This window comes from Ranitomeya imitator, chromosome 2 (assembly GCF_032444005.1).
Source record: "Ranitomeya imitator isolate aRanImi1 chromosome 2, aRanImi1.pri, whole genome shotgun sequence".
NCBI classification, from domain to species: Eukaryota; Metazoa; Chordata; class Amphibia; order Anura; family Dendrobatidae; genus Ranitomeya; species Ranitomeya imitator.
Window position 1 is genome coordinate 731,709,128 of NC_091283.1, and position 22,679 is coordinate 731,731,806.

The following is a 22,679-nucleotide window of genomic DNA, read 5'->3' on the forward strand; positions in this document are numbered from 1 at the left end:
GTAATATGTGGTCTGGAAATGGTGTTGTGGTATTTGTCCCTTGTATGTGATATTTGGTCACCAAGTGGTGGTAATATGTGGTCTTGACATGGTGCGGTGGTATTTGTTCCTTGTATGTGATATTATTGGTCAAAATATACCTAAATTGTATTGCAGATTCTACCAAATATTTAATAGGTTACAGTAGAGTAGGGCCCGGCCATTTTTCTGGAATAATCTGGTTCGGGTATATCATGACCCCCGTCACATGACCCCCGTCACATGACCCCCGTCACCTGACCGGGGGGGGGGGCCCACAGTGTCTGAACAGCCCGGGGCCCTGGCTACCCTTAATCCACCCCTGATAGGAGTATTAAAGAATTGCAATTTTGCAGCATTCAAAAGGTCCGGCAAAATCCAAGGGGGGGCAACTTCCTGAAGCAGATGTCTAAAATCGAGTAGGAATGGATATTCATTGCCTTACCCCTAAAGGCCTTAACCATGAACTTGAGCTATATGCCTTCTAATTGGGATATGTGGTGGTTTGTGTCAAATTAAAACATTTTTTTATTTTTTTATTTTTATGTTTGGGTTTTAACATATGTGCTTTCAAATAAGTGACTAAGGTCAGTTTTTTAGAGACCATGTGACAGTTCTCATAATAATTGCCATTTTTAGTGTCACGTGGTGTATATGCATTTACACGTAGGGATAGCCTTGTAAATAGTTTTTATATTATATTTATATTATTTATACCTGTATGTATATGGCATATATATTTCAAATGCATATATTTTAACGGTGCATTATCTGACACACAGTCAGTATGTGATGGGTGTTCTTAGAACATTATGTTTGTGGTTTTAAGTATTTTTAATAATAAAGGTAGCAAGTTATATACATATATTTTTGTGGTTAATGTATTTTTAATTTTTCATATATAATTTTATATAGGGTCCTGAGCAATATCGGGCAACAATCATAGGGGAGTCGGATATTGCGGGGTAACAATAGGCTGCTATTTTAGGCTCACACGGATCAAGGCAGCTGGGGCGGGATTGAGAGGTCAGGGAGGAAGGCATCCATGTGCAGCGGAGGTATACAGGTCCTTCTCAAAAAATTAGCATATAGTGTTAAATTTCATTATTTACCATATTGTAATGATTACAATTAAACTTTCATATATTATAGATTCATTATCCACCAACTGAAATTTGTCAGGTCTTTTATTGTTTTAATACTGATGATTTTGGCATACAACTCCTGATAACCCAAAAAACCTGTCTCAATAAATTAGCATATTTCACCCATCCAATCATATAAAAGTGTTTTTTAATAAAAAACAAAAAAACCATCAAATAATAATGTTCAGTTATGCACTCAATACTTGGTCGGGAATCCTTTGGCAGAAATGACTGCTTCAATGCGGCGTGGCATGGAGGCAATCAGCCTGTGACACTGCTGAGATGTTATGGAGGCCCAGGATGCTTCAATAGCGGCCTTAAGCTCATCCAGAGTGTTGGGTCTTGCGTCTCTTAACTTTCTCTTCACAATATCCCACAGATTCTCTATGGGGTTCAGGTCAGGAGAGTTGGCAGGCCAATTGAGCACAGTAATACCATGGTCAGTAAACCATTTACCAGTGGTTTTGGCACTGTGAGCAGGTGCCAGGTCGTGCTGAAAAATGAAATCTTCATCTCCATAAAGCATTTCAGCCGATGGAAGCATGAAGTGCTCCAAAATCTCCTGATAGCTAGCTGCATTGACCCTGCCCTTGATGAAACACAGTGGACCAACACCAGCAGCTGACATGGCACCCAACACCATCACTGACTGTGGGTACTTGACACTGGACTTCAGGCATTTTGGCATTTCCTTCTCCCCAGTCTTCCTCCAGACTCTGGCACCTTGATTTCCGAATGACATGCAAAATTTGCTTTCATCAGAAAAAAGTACTTGGGACCACTTAGCAACAGTCCAGTGCTGCTTCTCTGTAGCCCAGGTCAGGCGCCTCCGCCGCTGTTTATGGTTCAAAAGTGGCATTACCTGGGGAATGCGGCACCTGTAGCCCATTTACTGCACACGCCTGTGCACGGTGGCTCTGGATGTTTCCACACCAGACTCAGTCCACTGCTTCCTCAGGTTCCCCAAGGTCTGGAATCGGTCCTTCTCCACAAGCTTCCTCAGGGTCCGGTCTCCTCTTCTCGTTGTACAGCGTTTTCTGCCACATTGTTTCCTTCCAACAGACTTACCATTGAGGTGCCTTGATACAGCACTCTGGGAACAGCCTATTTGTTGAGAAATTTCTTTCTGGGTCTTACCCTCTTGCTTGAGGGTGTCAATGATGGCCTTCTTGACATCTGTCAGGTCGCTAGTCTTACCCATGATGGGGGTTTTGAGTAATGAACCAGGCAGGGAGTTTATAAAAGCCTCAGGTATCTTTTGCATGTGTTTAGAGTTAATTAGTTGATTCAGAAGATTAGGGTAATAGGTCGTTTAGAGAACCTTTTCTTGATATGCTAATTTATTGAGACAGGTTTTTTGGGTTATCAGGAGTTGTATGCCAAAATCATCAGTATTAAAACAATAAAAGACCTGACAAATTTCAGTTGGTGGATAATGAATCTATAATATATGAAAGTTTAATTGTAATCATTACATTATGATAAATAATGAAATTTAACACTATATGCTAATTTTTTGAGAAGGACCTGTATATAAGAGGAGCTCGCACACAGGGCTTCAACCCTGATGAAGAAGGGCGCATCCATTCGAAACGCGGCGGTTAAGCTTTAGTCACACTATACGATTTACCAACGATCATGACCAGAGATACGACCTGGCCGTGATCGTTGGTAAGTCGTTGTGTGGTCGCTGGGGAGCTGTCACACAGACGGCTCTCTCCAGGGACCAACGATCAGGGGAATGACTTCGGCATCGTTGAAACTGTCTTCAATGATGCCGAAGTCCCCCTGTAGCACCCGGGTAAACATCGGGTTACTAAGTGCAGGGCCGCGCTTAGTAACCCGATATTTACCCTGGTTACCATTGTAAAAGTAAAAAAACAAAAAAACTACATACTCACATTCTGATGTCTGTCACGTCCCCCAGCGTCCACAGGGTTAAAACTGCTTTCGGCAAGAGTGCTGCTAATGCACGCGCTGCTGCCGAGAGCTTCCCTGCACTGACTGTGTCAGCGCCGGCAGTAACAGCGGTGACGTCACCGCTGTGCTCTGCTTTACGGCCGGCGCTGACACATTAGCAGCGCTCCTGCCGAAAGCAGTTTAAACCCTGTGGACGCCGGGGGACGTGACAGACATCGGAATGTGAGTATGTACTGTTTTTTTTTTTACTTTTATAATGGTAACCAGGGTAAATATCAGGTTACTAAGTGCAGCCCTGCGCTTAGTAACCCGATATTTACCCTGGTTACAAGTGAACACATCGCTGTATTGGCGTCACACACGCCGATCCAGCGATGACAGCGGGTGATCAGCGACCAAAAAATGGTCCTGATCATTCCCCAACGACCAACGATCTCCCAGCAAGGGCCTGATCATTGGTCGCTGTCACACATAATGAGATCGTTAGCGGGATCGTTGCTACGTCACCAAAAGCGTGACGTTGCAACGATATCGTTAACGATATCGTTATATGTGATTCCAGCTTTAGTTGTTTTGCCCTAGGAAGGCTCTGTAGGCCTGTGACGTCACTCGCTGCTTGTCAGCGTCGGCCATTTTTTTCAGTGTAACTAGGGACGCCTCTGGCCGGGACGTTCCCTGGCTCTACACTGAGTAGCGATACCTCACGCTGGTCGCGGCTAGCACTAACACATGTGCGCCCACCCAACCGCTACCACCTGCAGGATCACTTCGCCTCCATACCTACTACTGATACCGGTGAGACGCTGCTTAGTACCCCTGGCACCTTCCATAAGCCGCCTTGTGGGAACTCAGCGCAGCACATGACATCTTGCCGACTACACTTCAAACACGGTAAGAGTTCTCACTGCTAATCATATTCTAGCACGCAAGTGCGACACCTTTAGCAATTGTGGGCATTATACCTGTGTATGTCTATTTTTGCCGGTGAACATCTGTACCTGGAGGCACGACATACACCGCGAGGTAGTAACAGTTTGGCAGCTTATATATTAGTTAGCAATTAGTTATACTACTCCCAGTTTGGTATTTTATATTTAATTGCTGCATACATGCATGGTTTTCAGGTCGTGTTCCTGCGGCCAGAGTTAGTGGTATTCTAATCACCCAAGCACGGTATCGTTATTACCAATTTTATTTGGTTTTGACAGAAGTGGCACAATTTCTGGGGATACCAGCAGCTGGGGGATTTTACTATTCATTCCCACTTACCCAGTGGGCACTAGTGGCGAGCACCAGTGATATTTGTATACCAATTCCTAAAGTAGTGCTAGTTTGCCGGTCCTCTTCTTTTATACTGGCTAAGCCAGTGAAGCGATCACTGCAGGGAGTTACGGAGAAATTCTACTGGCCATGCCAGACGTCATTAGACTGCTCTGTGACTCTTTGGTAGTGTGAGAAATGGTGTCAGGCACTTTTATTTGCCTGATCCACAAAAATGGAAAACTATTCAAATTTGCTGAGTCCTGAGAATTTAAAGAACTTTGACTAGAAGTTGATCCTCCATGGATTGATTTAATCATCTCTACTCTCTGTATTTTTTAAATGATTATTTTAAACCTATTATTATACTTTTTGTTCAGAAGGTTTTCCTATCTGAATTTTCACCAGTTTTTGGTGGTTCCACTCGACACAGAAAAATGTTTCCCGATTTGGCATGAAATAAGTGCTGTGTGTAAAAGGGGCTGGTTGATGAATCATGTCAATAGATTAACCAGCGACTTTTTCTATCACAGTCAATGAAAACATTGATGAAAGGCATGGCTTAGATTTTGGTAATGAGCATCTAGTCAGCGCTGTGTGACATCACTGATCAGACTTCGACACAGGAGCAAACGAACCCTGACTGCTGCTAATATAATAGAGACAACACTGAAAATAAAAGTGCATTGGTAAAGTCTATATAGCAAAAAAAGGACCATATCTGAAGGTAATCTTTTTGAAATGAACACCACCTTTAAAAAATATTAATAAGGTACATGGGGTAAAACAATATCATGTTTATTTGTAATTATGGCATGTTGAGTTGAATACTTATGTAAAATAATTCACACTGCTAAATAGGCCTTCTATGCACCTAACTCTGCACTCAGATTATTAATTTTGAGGTTAAACAGCTCTGATAATAATGTCAACTTTTATTATATTATCCTGTATAGTTCTGTGTCATTCAGTTGAGTGTGTTCCATTGTGTATTGCTAGAATGGTGGGAGGACCCTCTGGGTCACAGCACTGATGCTTCCACGGGCAAGCGGACATGGGAGACCAACGTCCGGGATACAGGGATCATGAGGACCAGGCCAGAGGGAGTCAGACACCGCAACAGCTGGAACCAAGAGGGATGGCTCAGGAAGAAGGGATAACGGGATGGAACTGAGGTGTAGACAGACAGACAGATCCAAACAAGAAGGTTGGAAGAACCAAATAGGCTAAACGGGTCAAGAAATGGGCCAGAAGCACTCATGGACTGCACACGATAACCAGGCATAGCCAGAATGGTGGGGACGCTTGATATACCTAATTCTGCAGACTGATTGGGACGCAGGGGCTACTGGAAGGAAGAAGAGAGGGTTAAAATAAGCGTGCACCCATGACCTATATGGAACAGAAACAGGCCGTGAAAATGAATGAGAGAGAGAAACGCTGAAACCCCCTAGTGGCTGAACGAGAGGACGGAGGATCAGCGTGGAGCCTGGAGCGAGGACAAGTAGGCAGGACATGAAGCCTGGGGGCAGCGGCGGCAGCAGCAGAGAAGTCGCGGCAAGATGACTAGATCGGCAGGGAGGAAGCGGAGCAGCGGACCCAGAAGCAGAGACAGCGGCAGGCATGACCGCAATGGGAGAAGAGGTGGTGCGATGCCTTGAACAATAAGTGAATACAGCCGAAGCAGCAGCCGTAACAGTACCCCCCCATTTAAATCTCCCCCTCCGATGATTGGTCAGAAATTTTTTCAAAATATGTGGAGCAGTAATATTCTCTCGAGATTCCCAAGACCTCTCCTCTGGACCGAAGCCTTTCCAATCGATAAGGAAGAAAGTCTTCACTCTGATTTTCTTCATGGCCAGAATATCTATTACTTCAAAAATATTGTCATTCCCTAATGGCAAAGGTAAAACTGTAGGAGCAGAAGAAAACCTATTAAGAAAAACTGGCTTAAGGAGCAAGACATGGAAGGCGTTAGGGACCCGAAGCGAAGCAGGCAACCTCAATTTATAAGCCACGTTGTTAATGCGTCCAAGAATCTCGAAGGGACAATATACTGAGGACCCAGCTTGTAGGACGGGATTTTCAAGCAAATATGTTTAGTTGATAGTCACACTTTGTCACCTGGATGATATGGTGGCAGATCCCTCCTCCTCTTATCCGCATGTCTTTTCATCCGAGAGGCGGCTAGAACAAGAGCATCCTTAGTCTCCCTCCAAACCTGAGAGAACTCTTGAGAAAGGACATCAGCTGCAAGAACGTCAGAAGACAGGGACACAGGAAGACGCACACCAGGATTTTGACCATAGACCACAAAGAATTGAGACTTGGTGGTAGATTCACTGGAAGGGTTGCTATGAGCCAACTCTGCCCAGGGAAGAAGACTTACCCAGTCATCCTGATGGGCGTTAGTGAAGTTGCGCAGACAAGATCATAAAACTTCATTAATACGCTTCACTTGCCCTTTGGTTTGTGGATGATAGGAAGAAGAGAAATCCAGAGATATACCCAGAAGTTTACAGAGCGCTCTCCAGAATCCCCAATCAGATATGATTCGCAGAGGTAGTCCATGCAATCTGAAGAATGAAGATTTTGGCTAATTCTGGAGCCAAAGATAGACCAGGCAGCGGAACGAAAAGGGCCATTTTGGAGAATCAATCCACTACCACCAAAATAGTTGAGCATCCAGAGGAGTCACTGATGAAATCCATGGCGATATGTTGCCAAGGACCCTCCGGTACAGGCAAAGGATGCAGAAGTCCGAAAGACAATTTTCTAGGTATTTTATTCCTTTCGCAGGTTGCACAGGAGGCTACAAAGTCAAACACATATTGATGAAAGGAAAACCTCCAGTAATAGTGAGAGAGGAGGTTGAGAGCCTTCTTGGTTCCAACATGTCCAGCGATCTAGGAAGAGTGTGCCCAGTGTAGTACCTACAGTCTCTTGTCTTGCGGGACAAAAGTCTTACCAGGCGGAACAGGAAGAAAACTCACGAGAGCTACTGCGAGGAATTTGCCTGGATCAATAATATGCAAAGGAGCCTTCTCCCCCTCTTTGGATTGCAGGGACCGAGAAAGTGCATCCGCTTTAGTATTCTTACCACCCGGTCGATAATGTGAAGCTTGAAATCGAAGCAAGAAAAGAACAAAGACCATCTGGCTTGTCTGGAATTGAGTCTCTGTGTGCTGACTGGAGATATTCACTGATCACAAGAATCTTGCCTATCGTAAAGGAATGAACAGCCCCTTCCAAAAGATAACGCCATTCCTCCAAAGCCATTTTTATGGCCAAGAGCTCCCGATCTACAATGGTATAATTGCATTCTGTGGAAGAAAAAGATTTTGAGAAGAACCCGCAAGGAACTAGACGTCCCAAGGATGACCTCTGAGAAAGGACTGCTCCGGCCCCCGTGGAGGAGGCATCAACCTCAAGAACGAAGGGCTTACTGGCCATAGGCTGGTGCAGAACAGGTGAAGTAGCGAAGGCCCGTTTCAGGGCGAAAAAGGCATCTTCAGCCTCCGGCGGCCAGAAATTAGGTTTAGCTCCTTTCCGGGTAAGGATGGAGAGCGGCTAAGTCAGAGAAGAGAAATGAGGAACAAATTGTCTATAATAATTTGCGAAGCCCAAGAAACGTTGAATGGCCTTAACCCCGAGTGGACGTGGCCATTTAAGCACGGCAGACAGTTTCTCGGGGTCCATTTTCAAGCCATAGTCTGAAATAATATAGCCCAAAAAAGGCAAAGAGGTTTGTTCGAATAGACATTTCTCTATTTTGGCATAGAGACGGTTTTCCCGAATACATTGCAGGACCAGGCGGACACTCTTTCTGTGTGAGGAAAGATCGGGAGAAAAAATGAGGATATCGTCCAGATAAACCACAACACAAGAATACAGAAGATCCCGAAAGACCTCATTGACAAACTCTTGGAAGACTGCCGGAGCGTTACAGAGACAAAAAGGCATGACCAAGTGCTCATAGTGACAATCCCGTGTGTTAAAAGCAGTCTGCCATTCATCACCGGCACGTATTCGGACCTAGTTATAGGCCCCCGCAGATCCAGTTTGGAAAAGATTCGGGACCCTCTCAGGCAATCGAAAAGATCAGGAATAAGAGGAAGAGGATTTCTATTCTTGACCGTGATGTTGCTCAGGCCCCGGTAGTCTATGCAAGGCCGAAGGGATCCATCTTTTTTCCAAACGAAGAAAAATCCGGCCCCTGCCGGAGAAGATGATTTCCAGAGGAAGCCCTTGGCCAAGTTCTCTCTGATGTAATCGGATATGGTCGAGGTTTCTGCTGGTGACAGAGGATAGGTTCTCCCTCTGGGAGGCGTGGTGCAGGAATAAGCTTGATGGGGCAATCATAAGCCCGATGTGGAGGAAGAGACTCCGCCTCCTTTTTATCAAAGACGTCAGCAAACGAATGATGTGCCAAAGGAAGACTGGGAAGATCAATGGATGCTTGAGAGGAAGTAGAAGGAGTAACAGACCGGAGACAATGTTCATGACAGGAATGACTCCAGCGAAGAACCTCCCCGGAGCGCCAATCAATGAGTGGCTCATGCGACCTGAGCCAGGGCAGACCTAGGAGCAAGGTGTGAGTCAAATGGGGCAAAACATAAAAGATGATTTTTTTCTCGATGAAGGGCACCAACTTGCATCTCCAATTCGAGCATTAACGGAGGTGACGGGAACTGGTAACGGTTTGCCATCCACAGCAATAATCACACGCGGATCTTCAAGAGAAACAATTGGTATTCGGAATTTGTCCACCTCCTCTTAACGAATGAAATTGCCAGCCACAACAGAGTCCACATATGCCTCCAAAGATCTACGCCCCCGACCTAAAGATATCAGAACTGAAAAAGTTAGAGGTAGAGAGGAATTTAAGTCACCTAGGACAGCCTCTCTTACCTGACCTAGGTGGAGGAGTTTCCCACTCTCGCAGGACAAGAACGCAAGAAATTATTAGCTCCTCCACAGTAGAGGCACAACCCCTGCACAAGTCTATCCCTGCGTCGCTGCTCCAACAACTTTATACGGTCAGCTTGCATGGGTTCTGGGGCAGAAGCACTGGGAATACTGGTCGAACTGGGGACAGAAAACTGATGAAACCTATCCCTACCTGTCTCTCGAGAGCTATCCTTGAACCATAAATCAATTCACGTGGCCAGAGATATAGGATCCCCCAGAGTGGTAGGGGTATCCCGACCAGCGAGCTCGTCCTTGATTTTACCCAAAAGTCCCCTCCAAAAAGCCTCAATGAGAGCCTCATTATTCCACCCTAGTTCTGAAGATAGAGTTCGAAAATGGATAGCGTATTGCCCCAAAGTAAGTGTTCCCTGTTGAAGACTCAAAAGGGACTCGGTGGTGGAGGACAAGCGCCCAGGTTCATCGAACATACTACAGAAGGTGTCCAGAAAGTTTTGCATATTAGTGACTACTGGATTATCCCGCTCCCACAAGGGATTCACCCAGGCTAAAGCTTCCCCCTCGAGGTCGGATACGATAAATGCCACTTTGGCTCTGTCTGAAGGGTATTGCTGGGGCAAAAGCTTGAAATGTAGGCTGCACTGATTCAGAAAACCCCAACATAATTTGGGATCTCCTGCATATCTAGAAGGTTTACCCAAACAAGGCGGCGGGTGAGACACAGTATCACGGGGAGGAACCAAAACTGCTGCAGCCGTCATCGACGGACGCCATGTACCTAAGTGTATGGGACTGAGTATCCCGTTGCTGCATGAGCTCCTGCTGGGGTCCAGACAAGAGAGGAGTGTTCCCAGGATCAGAGGACTCCAAAGCAGAAAACCTGGTGTCCATAGATTTCGCAATGGACATGATCCGGGTCTGATTCTCACGCAAAAAGAATAATTATTTTTGTGTCGCGGCTGAGGAACCAGCGAGGTCCATGGCCTGATTATACTATTAGAATGGTGAGAGAGATGTGAAACGAGAGTGGACCCTCTGGGTCATGGCACTGATGCTTCCACGGGCGAGCGGACCTGGGAGACCAACCCCTATACAGGGATCATGAGGAGGAGGCCTGAGGGAGTCAGATACTGCAACAGCTGGAACCAAGATGGATGGCTCAGGAAGAAGGGATAACAAGATGGAACTCGGGTGTAGACAGACAGACAGATCTGAACAAGAAGGTTGGAAGAACCAAATAAGCTAAGCGGGTCCGGAAATGGGCCTGAAGTACACATGGACTGCACACGATAATCAGGCATAGTCAGAATGGTGCAGCCACCTGATATATCCAGTGCTGCAGACTGATTGGAATGCAGGGGCTGCTGGGAGGAAGCAGAGAGGGTTAAAATGAGTGAGAAGCGTGCGCCTATATGGACAGAAACAGGCTGGGAAAATTAATGAGAAAGAGCTCCACACTGAAACCCCCTAGTGGTAGAACGAGAGGACGGAGGATCAGCGTGGCGCCTGGAGAGAGGAGAAGTAGGCGGGACAGGAAGCCCGAGGACAGCAGCGGCAGCGGCCACAGCAGAGAAGTCGGCGGCAAGATGACTAGAGCGGCAGGGAGGAAGCGGAGCAGCGGACCCAGAAGCGGAGACAGAGGCAGGAACGACCGCAGTTAGAGAGAAGGCGGCGCGACGCCAGGAGTGGTAAGTAAATACAGCAGAAGGAGCAGCAGCTGTAACATGTATTCATGCTACTCTCTAAGCAAAATGGTTCATTAAAACATGCTTTAAAAGTTTTAAAAAATTAACTAAGGGAAAAATCAGATATTGCCATTTTTCTTCTCAGATATGCCATTTATTTTTCATAAATTGATATAAAAAGTGTAAAATATTGTAAAAGAAGGATTTATAAGCCAATATTGCGATAAATAAGAGAATATAACTGATAGCTGTAGTTTACTTGAAATTCCAACCAGTTTCTAAAGTCAATGAACAGAGATTGTTCCCATAAAACATTTTAAAAAAAAGAGAGAAGAAACTTGAGCCAGAGGAACATATTGGATGACTGCCTAGAATGTAGAAATTACGAAACTGCTTACGCAAGTACTGGACTTCACCTGTCAGCTTCCCCTGACCCTTGCTGCTAGACCACAGACGTTCCAAAGGTGAGGTATAGATAAGAATATAGAATGAGACCACCAACTTTTAGTTTAATTATAAAGAGATCTGTTAATCTTCAGTTTTAGCTTAACTAACCTTTCTAAAAAGTCCTTTATGTGGGAATAGCATAACAATAAATAGTAAATAAATTTCTGGGCCTTTTCAAAGTTGAATATACTTTATGAGTATGTCCATCCATAATGCTTCTACAGTTATGTTTTTTTACTGGTATTTTTTTTGTCTAAAAATGGTTTCCCGTTTAAAAAGTGGTGCAAAAAATGGCAAACATCACAGAGAAATCGATACGAAAATGTGTTTACATTCTGTGTATTTGGCTTACTGGTGCAGTGACTACAGGGTGGAAATAAAGTTGTATTTTCCCTGCAGCTGCTTGCTTCCTGCCAGTCATCGGGGTGGTGCAGGTTGATAAAGTCACAACTCATTACACCACTGCCCATGTGACATATGCAATCGTAGTATGGAAATAAAACTTGTTTTTCCAGGTCATGTAAATAGCATGGTCCTCAACTTAGGAATGTTTGAACTGCTTTACCTACCAGCTTTTTAGAGATGTCAGAAGTTTTCAGGGGACAGATTCCCATTAACGGTCAGTAATTAATTTACTAAAAGTTTGTGTTTTGCCAGCACCTTGGTTTACTCTCTCGTATTATGGCTGCTTCTTTTTTACATAGCTCTTGCAGAATTTATCAGGTCACCAGGTGAACTCCTCAGACATCATCAACCTTGACCTTTTAAGGCCATCTCACACAGAGGCTATGTGTTCTGATATCAAGTAGAATTGTCCACAGTTGAATCAACTGTGTCAGGAGTTTGCCTTTACTCCACTAGGTTCAGCTCCAAATCAGGTGTTTACTATCTCCTCAGCTACTCCTCACTTCCAAACTACAAGCAGTGTTATTTTCAGGCTGGGTCCAGCTAAGGCTGGTTTCACACTTGCGTAGGGCAGAGCTGTGGAGGGCTGCGTAGTTCCTCCGTTAAGCCCTGCCCACTGCCGCATCTCTTCCATTCAGCTCCGCCTATGTCGGCATGTGTCCTGCGTACCTATCTTTAACATTGGATATGCAGGCCATGCGAATGTATGCAGATGCCTCCGCATGCGTCGTTTTGACCCTGCACCGAACACAACATGCTGCGTTTTGTTGCGGTCGGCGCAGCGTCAAAACGATGCATGGGGAGGCATCTGCATACATTCACATGGCTTGCGTACCCAATTTTAAAGATAGGCACGCAGGACGCATGTTGATGTAGGCGGAGCTGAATGGAAGAGGTGTAGCAGTGGGCGGGTTTAACGGAGGAACTACGCAGCTCTGCCCAACGCAAGTGTGAAACCAGCCTTAGTAAGTGTTGGCCATATCTACTATTCAGCAAGTTACCAACTTCTCACAACTGTTCTCGGTGCTGTTCCTGGCTAGCTTCTGCAATCAAGGAAATATATCTCTTCAAACAAGTTTCCAGTTTCCATATACTTCCATGCAATACTGTGGTTAACTACTTCCTTGCTAAAAAACGCAGTTTGTATGAATTGCTGCTATTAACGATTGCCCTGCTGAAAAATACCAGATTGCAGATACATTCCTGTATTCTTGGAATTAAGTACATCCTTGCTGGAAGCTACCAGTTTCTTATACAGTTACTGTTCTCGTATGCATCTGCACACCTGGTTCAGTTTCATGTGGTGCTACTTGCTCTGCTTGTTAGTCCGCAGTCCTGCATATTCTGTTTGGTCCTCAGTGACCTACCAAGCTGCTCTGCACATCCCCTGCATTCTGTACTGTTCATCCTCACCTACGTCTTAGGGAATCCAACTTATCAGGTAAACTTTTATAGTTTGGTATGCATATAATTTTTGAGAGCACCATGGCTTTGGGTTTAAAAAATATAAGGACACAATTTCAAGCATTCAAATGGATAATAAAAATGGCTGATTTCTCGTAGAAAAAAAATAACACAAATATTTAAAATGAGATGAGGCAAGTTTCAATATTGGGAAGTGAATGAGCTGCAACATCACACACAACTTATGTAAAGGAGAGGCACTTTTATTTGAATGAGGTAGCCATATTATTCTAATCTTGATTCTTGAACAATCCCTTTAATGTAAACGCAATTTTTGTTACAGTTCAAGAAAGAAAAATTATTTTTTTCCCATAATCATTACTACACTTGTGCATGGGCTGTATCTGATAGTGCATATCAACCACATAGTAAGCAACAACACAGCGTATAGGCAAAAATTACATTTTTTTTCGTTTTACCCGTTTAACTGCTGTACCTTGTATGACAAATAACATAAATAACAAATTCTCACCTTATAATCTGATTCATGGCCAAATTGTGAGTTAATGCAGCTCTCAAAATCTTTTGTCTTGTTGATGAAATCTTTGGATGTGTTGTAAGTTACTTGACATCTCCCTGACACATCTTCCTAAAATATACAGAAATATTACATCATTTACTGTGTCTTGTGCCTGAATGGATTATGGGGGAATACCTTTGCATTCATATATGCCTTTTTTATTGCAGTTTTGTTTCAGTTTTTGCTTTGTATAAAGAGCCTGCACAAAAGCCTGCACAAAAATGGCATACAGTGGCTTCATCCGCCTGGCTTTTTATCTTTTTGCTACATTACATGGTGTGTTTAAATATTTTTGTAATTCGATTTGTGTGTGAAGCATCAGCACTAACTAGTGCAAGTTGATGAAGTGGGAAAAATCTAGGCAGAAATAAAATTTATGGGATCAAATAACTAAAAACTGGAATGCTCATGTATTCACCTCTTTTTCTATGAAGCCTCGTAAAATTTCTGGTGCAAGCAATTACCTGCACAAGTTACATGCTTAGTGAATGAAAGTCCACCTGTTTGCAATCTAAGCATCACGTGGCCTGTCAGTATATACACTTTCGGCTACTTTCACACTAGCGTCGTACGACGCACGTCGCAATGCGTCGTTTTGGTGAAAAAACGCATCCTGCAAAGTTGGCTGCAGGATGCGTTTTTTACCCATAGACTAACATTAGTGATGCATTGCGACGCATTGCCACACGTTGCAACCGTCGTGCGACGGTTACGTCGTGCTGTGGTGGACCATCGGAACAAAAAAAGTTACATGTAACTTTTTTTGTGCATCGTGTCCGCCATTTCCGACCGCGCATGCGCGGCCGGAACTCCGCCCCCTCTCCGCAACTCACAATGGGGCAGCGGATGCGTTGTAATAATGCATCCGCTGCCCCAGTTGTGCTGCGTTGTCACATGATGCATCGGTACATCGGCCCGACGCACTGCGACGGGCCGACGACGACTCTAGTTTGAAAGTAGCCTTACCTTTCCTGAAAGGCGACAGAGGCTGCAGCACCATTAATAATAGGCATCAAAAACCAAACAAAACCATGAAGACCAAGGAGATCTCTAAACAAATAAGGGACAAAGTTGTTGAGAAGGACAAGTCAGGGTTGGGTTATAAAAAACTATCCCAATCTCTGATTATCCCCTGGTGCACCATCAAATCCATTATCATCAAATGGAAAGAACATGGCGCCACAACAAACCTGCCAAGAGAGGGCTGCCCACCAAAACTCTCAGCCTGGGCAAGGAGGGCATTAATCAGCCAGCAGACTATTTAGTGCAGATGCATCACACACAAATCGGATTACAAAACTATTTAAACACAGGTTGTAATGTAACAAAGTATGTAAAAATCAAGGGGGTGAATACTTTCACAAGTCGCTGTATCTGTTAGAGAGTTAAAATGATAATGGGAATCTGAGAGCTGATAAATGCCGCCTGATCCACTCATCAGACACAGCCATGTATGTTTGACTTGAGAAAAACACACAGTGTAAAAGTATCTGGGGACTGAGCCGCATGGGTAACTAATCGGACAGGTGGGTCCTCGGCGTCTTCTCCTCACCTGCTCTTCTGGTCTTTCCCTACACACATACACCGGGAGAGACCTGTCACTCAAGCAGAGCGGGTGAGAAAAAGCTGCCAGACCCGCCTGTCTGACTATTCTCCCGGAGCTTTGGCCCCAGTGGGTTTTAAACTACGTTTTTCTGTAAAACTCCTCAGCCGTTCAGAATAAAATATACATGGCTGGAATCATGCAGCCTATGTTTGATACATGTAGCCTGTCAGGATTCCTTTAAAGGCATGTTCACACACAGGAGTACGGCAGATCGCTGCACCATAAGTTTGTATATTTGCAGTATCTGAAGATTTTCCAAAAGTCTATAGACATACTTCCAATACTTCCTATAGTTTCTCATGTGAGATGTACTATGCAGACAGTTTGCAGTATCACCTAATTCATAATAATAGTTTTCATTCATAATATTAAAGATAGAAGAACACTTCGCAAAGTTTAAGATTTTTTTTTCCAGTTTTGATAGCAAATAAGTATTTTTGAGGAATATTTTTGGACCACGTGGTCAATTTTTGTTTTTGCTCTTTTTTTTTTTCTACACTTCTTCCAAATCATGATTTTTCATTTTTTGCATCCAAATAGCCTTACGAGGGCTTGTTTTTTTGCAGGATGAGTTGTAGTTCTTTTACCGTATGATATATGGATAACGGATAGAAAAGTTGTTGAGAAATGCAATCTTGTCATTTATTTTGGGCTTTTGTTTTTACACCATTCAGCGTGACATAAAATGACCTGTCAATATGACCTGTCGAGAAAAAGCATGTGTATTTTTGTATTTCAGTGGTAAAAGATAGTTCAGAACTTTGTAAAAAAAATAAATAAATTTGGATTTTTGCCATCATTTTCTCAGACCATATCTTTTTATTTTCTCTGTCAGTAGAGCTGTATGAGGCCTTGTCTTTTAGATTTTTGAGCTGTCATTTTGTTTTTGCAGCTCTTGTTGTGCAGTTATTAAAAAACTGAAAATCTGGTGTTTTCATTGTTTTCTTGCTTTACTGCTTTAAGCATAACTTTATATATAGATAAATCAGACTTTTTGCGGATGGACCACTACCAAATATATTTAGGCTTTATTTCTTTATTTGGAAAGGAGGGTGTTTCAATCCTTTATTATTTATTAATTTTCAATGCTATTTTAATATTTTTTACTATTATTTTTAGCCCCCCTCGGGGACATATATCTACAATAGTTTGATCATTTTTACTATATATTGAAATACTGTACTGAAATCCTATGAAGCCCAACCTATGGTTGGTACCATAAGAGTTCAAAAATGGCCTTCAGTAGGCCCCTGGCTACTGGTACAACTCATCCTTGAGAAAGATAAGCGAAACGCGCGTCGGTGTTGGCGTGGCGCGTGTCCTGACTCAGATACACTATGGGTAAGCAAGGCTAATGTGGGGGAATTTGGGCTTTATGTACTTAGCGCGCATTTACCATTACTTTTGGTGTTACACTTTTTTGCCCATTATTTTTACGTTCTCCTTGCAATAGTATGCACTAAGCACTTTATTTACTGCCCATTTGTGTATCTGCATGTCCGGACATTGGTAGCCTTCACTACCTGATCTTAGTCTGTTCAATTTATTTGTAACTAATAAAATTTCCATTTTCCTATTAAATTGGATGTTATACTCCTATTTTTCTATATTGTTGGCACAACTCATCGGCATGACACAATCGTATTTGACGGGGGCCAATGGAAACCAGAAAGAGTGCTAAAGAGAGCACTAAAGAGTGGCATTTACATGGTTAAACAATAGCAATCGAAGCTGGCTCTGATTGCTGATGTTACAGCCAGTTGCAGTCTGTATAACACAGTCGGCACCCGCCATGGATTGTTACATAGACATGCACTCGACGTGTTCTGCAGATGAACGCCGCATGTCAGCAAGTGGTTAAACATTTACTTTTATATTTTACAGAGTAGTTCAGAAGTTTTCATACAGCATGTATATAACCGCAGACATTATAGTTGCCGGTTATGGACTGGCTGCTGTAGTCTGCAGACCTCAGCCCACATATTTTTTTCTTGTGGGGCACATAAAGCACACAGGGACAAAATACAATATGTAAATCATCCAAACAGTGGTTTCACAGACAGAATATTTTTGAGAAATGCCAAAAGGTTTATAGCATTTTATGCCAGAAATGAATCCAACAGGAAAGAGACATTCAGTGTAAGCAGTGGCGGACACAGACAGAAGAGGCTCCTGTGTATGAACAATGTACGGGCCCTTTGCAGTCCAATAGGTCATGATCGTGCCCAATTCCATCTGCTTTGCACCAATGCACCAATGATATATTCTCCCCTGTATATAAGGGTATGTGTCCACGGGCCGGATTACATCCGGATTAGCTGAGGATTGAATGCTGCATAAAACCGCAGGGTTCAACCCGCAGCGTCCAGATGCTACAGCATAGTGGAGGGGATTTTATGAAATCCCGTCACCACTATGCGTGTGAACACGCATCCGGCGGCCCTGCATTTTTACGGACAAGCGGTGCGTCTTTTTAGAACGAAGCATGTAAATAACAGGGTCCTATGTATAGGGTGCGGCGATTCCGGATGTGTGCAATGAACACATCCGGAATCACCGTGCATACAGAATGGGGCGGCGCTTTGGGCAGAGCGGGTTTTCCGCTCCGTCTAAAGCGCCGACAATCCGGACCATGGACACTCACCATTAGGGTATGTGCTTCAGGCTTTGGTTGAAAAAACTGAAGAGTGGTGTAAAAAAAGTCTGAGTGTGAAACAAACAGGATACAATGACAAACAAGCAGAACACCAGATGTGATGATGGGTTGATACCGGGATAGGGGGAGGCAGATCCATATTTGGTGTTAAGGAAATAAATATCATTATAGAATGTTTTGTGAATAAAGTAAATGATCCCCAAACATTCCCTTCAAGTATTGGGACAAATAAATCACCCCTTATTATTAGCTGAAGGCTTTTTATAGCCACTTACCTCTAAATGAGTTCCAGAAAGTGGTTGAAATTGAAACAGAGAGATAAGTCCCCTCTTTATATCAAGCACTTGACTGTCGTTTTCACATGTACTGTACAAGCCTATAACCTGGAAAGTAAGCATTGAAGTAGGATAAATGTAGTGCCGGATGGTAATTGATCTTAGTAAGTCTGCAAACATACGAGCATTCTAATTCTCGGGCCAGACACCTCCACAGTCTATGGATGTGACTGGGTCCATATGCAGCTCCATGACTCCATCATTACCACAGAAGGCGGCTGAAGCATTGAAGCTATCAAACAAAATTGATGAGATTAATGCATGCTCATGTGCACCAGCACATTGATTGGTCAGTGTGTTGTCCATTGTTCCTGCACACTGGCTGAAAATACATTCATGTGAATGTAGCCTTAAGTGCTTTATTTACAGATATGTTACTTTAAGGGTTGCTGTTTTTCCCACAAAATTTGCAGATAGCAATAATACAAGAGAATATTAGAAAGTTTGTAATACATCTTATATGATTCTTTCTCCCCTTATGAGCCACTTCATCCCTTTCCATCTCTAAACTTGGTAAGGTGTCAGTTTACACATTCTATTATACTCTATGGACAGGTGAGGTGGGAGGAGGAATGAGGAGCAGAGTGAGAAATAAGGCAGATGAAGATAAAGAAAGATGAAGTTGAGCTTTTAAACAAGTCTTTTACCTCACATGATTGTTGTGTTCAGCTTTTCACTGCTCTGTACTATTGTACAATTTCTTCTATGACCAATAAAATAGCCCATGAGAGGAGTCCCCACAACATAGGTCCCAGCAACGAGAATCGCCTTATCGTGGCAGCCGGGTACACATGCTTTGGCCAATTTACACGCTAAGTATTCCCAATTTTTCATATTTTCTACTGCAGTAATGCAATTCAAATTTCATATATTTCATGTTTTCATGCTACAGGGTGCTACTTTATTTTGTTGGTTATATATAGAGATGGGCTACTCTTAGTAAGTACCTGTACCCACCTGATTTCTGTTCGGATGTGATTGTCAGTCTTTAGATATTTATATTAGTTTCTTCTTTGGTTCCATTACTTTTGTCTGTGTGTTAGCTAATAGATGAAGAGAAAGCATACCTCTCTGTGTGCTGTGCTGTGTATTGGAGACATGATAGCAGCTAGTCTTCTCTCACCAGCTCGGAGCAGTTTGGCAATGACAAAGCCAACCCATCGGTGCCACGCTGTCATATAACAGATCTAATGACGAGCATCAGGTTTTCACTTGATAAATGCTGCTGTCAGAGATTGACAGCGACATTTAACGTATTAACAGCCACAGTGAACCACGACTCCACCAACGGCTGTTAGGGGCACACGACAGCTAATCAGATCAGCTGTCCTGTGCCAGAAAAGGTGTGGGCTTCGGCGCTGAGGAGGGGGCAGCGACCTATGACGTACCTATATGTCATTGGTCGTAAAGGGGTTAAACAGACTGTTAGCACAAAATCACTGTTTAAACCCAGTAAAGGCGCTCGGTGCTTCACACAGGGACCAATCATATTTATACACCTTCCCACCTGCTTGTTCTCCCTCTTTCTCTGAAGCCAGAGCTGTCAATCAAAGAAGAGGGATGTGGATACACAGGGAAAACAAGGTGGTGTTTATAAATGCTTGACTCTGCTATGATACTACGAGCTCCTGCATTTGGTTTGAACAGTCATTCTGCGCTGACAAGAAAGTGTTTCTTAACTCCAGTCCTCAAGACCCACCAACGGGTCAAGTTTTCAGGATTTCCTTAGTATTTCACAGGTAATAATTTCATCACCTGCTCAAGCATTAATTCTATCACCTGTGCAATACTAAGGAAATCCTGAAAACGTGAGCTGTTGGTGGCTCTTGAGGACTGGAGCTGAGAAACACTGATTTAAGAAATGAGAAATAGCGACTTTCAGCTAAGAGAACAAGCTCTGGTTTAGTGCGTTGTCTTCTATAAATGGTAGAACTGCCATCTTGTGGTCAAATCAACACTGTTCAGACATCAGTTTATATATGATTTTGCAGCCGTATCACAACTGTTTGATGGAGCTCCTGTGTAACAATATGTATGGATTTTTTTTTATTGACCCAATGTAATATAATGATATATGGTAATCATATCCTTATGACTATAACCTGTAAAATGTGTTAAATTTCCCTTCCAGAAATTAATAAATTGTCCTATCTAAAGGATTGAGTTTGGTGTCATTAATATTATCAAAGTAAAATTCAACCGCTGCACATTTAAATTCCGTGTTCCCCGTCCCACATAACCTTCCCCCCTCTTCCTTCATTACCTCCCCTTCTCTCTTTTTCTTCTTCCTATGTACCTCCTCTTTCCCATCTTTTACTTTACATACCTCTTTATTCATAAATAAGTATAGTTAAAACTGTTGTTGATATATCATACATTTTCTTTATTGATCTTTTTGACACTAGCAATTAATATTAATGAGTGGAAGTTGTGGCAGATCTTGTCACTAAGCATAAATCTACCATAAATGACATGTCATCAATAATTACATGTTTGTGATCAAGTTACCGGTATACTCTTGTTTATTATTAAGATTGTATTTTTGTATTGTTTACTCAATCTCCATCCAGTAAACAGGATTTATACAAAATTCAACCCCTGTATAGAAAAAAACATCAGAATTTAGAGGGGTTCTAAAGACTAAAGTACTGATAGGTTATCAGTGTCAGAAGCGGGGTCTAATCCCTGGCACCCGTGCCATTAAGGTGACCGAAGGAGGCTTGGCTCTGTCCTATTTCAGTGAATGAGACTTTAGTTGCAATATCAGACACAGCCACTAGTAGAAGTAACGAGCTGTGCCTAGTAAACAATAAAGGGAACCCGGCACTGAAAGCTAATCAGTGAGGGTGCTGTCAGTCAGCTCTAACTGACCTGATTTTGGGAGGACATCAATAGTATAGTCTTGGAAAATCCCTTTAATTGGTGCATGGTTAATGGGTTACACGTTTTGCAGAAATGGTGGGTTCAAGTTAGTCAACACCTGGGAATCCCAAAGAGCAACTGATCACACACACTCCCTTGGAAAAAACTTAAACGCAAAACGCACGTCGGGGTGCCACGGTCACTTAAAGGTATAGTACTGGTTCATCTCCACTTCCATCTTTAAGGTTCCTTATCCCTGTTCCTCACCATCATGCCGCATTCTCATGAACTTTTTGCTGCATATGTCACTACTAGGCATTAATTGAAAACTTTTTCATTTTTTGTGGCTGAATCATGTGGAGGCAATTGCTGATATATTGATTAATTATGGGATATGTATACAGATGTTACAAGCATTGTTATGGGGCTTGTCATGTTTTGACTGCTTTACTATGCATGATATATAAAAAAAATTTTGGGAAGCTTCATTGCTCCACAAATTTACAAATACATAATTATTATTTTAAGTCTAGTAACGGCTCCATTCTTAAAGGTGATGATTCACGTGTAATTTGTGTACCCCTTTTTTGGCTGTTTTTTTGCATATTGTTGTCCCCATATTGACCGATTTTTACCTTTAATATTGTATCAATAAAAATCTTTGTATAATTTTATGGAATATAGCTTCCCGTTTATATTTTGATTTATTTAATATTTGGAAATGCCATGGATATAGGCATGGTATATACTCTTCGAGGTTTTAAATATTAAAGGGGATGCTCGGCTGGTGCTCGGTCCCCACCCTGCATGTTTTGCGCTCTTTAGAGAGCCAGTGAACATGCAGGGATTTTCTGCCACACACTGTACTGTCGCAGCCATGTTGGTTGTGGTATTACAGTGACTGGCTGGGCAATCTGGATTACCTTGGACTTTGGCGGACAGGTAGAATATGTTGGTTTATTATTTTACGTTATTTCTATGAGACGAGGACATCAGGGATTTGTTGTGCGGCGAGTATAATGTGTTTTTTTTCTATGTGAATATGTATGTACTAGATGGTGGCCCGATTCTAACGCATCGGGTATTCTAGAATATGCATATCCACGTAGTATATTGCACAGCCCACATAGTATATTGCCCAGCCACGTAGTATATTGCCCAGTCACGTAGTATAATGCCCAGTCACGTAGTATATTGCCCAACCATGTAGTATATTGCCCAGCCACGTAGTATATTGCCCAGCTATGTAGTATATTGCCCAGTGACGTAGTATATTGGCCAGCCACGTAGTATATTGGCCAGCCACGTAGTATATTGCCCAGCCACATAGTATAATTGCCCAGCCACGTAGTATATTGCCTAGCCACGTAGTATACTGCCCAGCGAAGTAGTATACAGCACGGACACGTAGTATATTGCCCAGCCAC

The 22,679-nt window shown here is 43.0% G+C and overlaps 1 protein-coding gene across 1 annotated transcript in view; it reads right to left on the bottom strand.

Moving 5' to 3' along the window:
- LOC138665590 (microsomal triglyceride transfer protein-like) overlaps positions 1–22,679 on the bottom strand; it is a 162,694-nt gene that overhangs the window by 102,983 nt on the left and 37,032 nt on the right. The window contains exons 4-5 of the mRNA XM_069753202.1: positions 18,331–18,438; positions 13,746–13,862 (exon numbers count right to left, since the gene is read on the bottom strand). Coding sequence (XP_069609303.1) covers positions 13,746–13,862; positions 18,331–18,438 — 225 coding nt within the window. The remainder of the gene's footprint in view (positions 1–13,745; positions 13,863–18,330; positions 18,439–22,679) is intronic.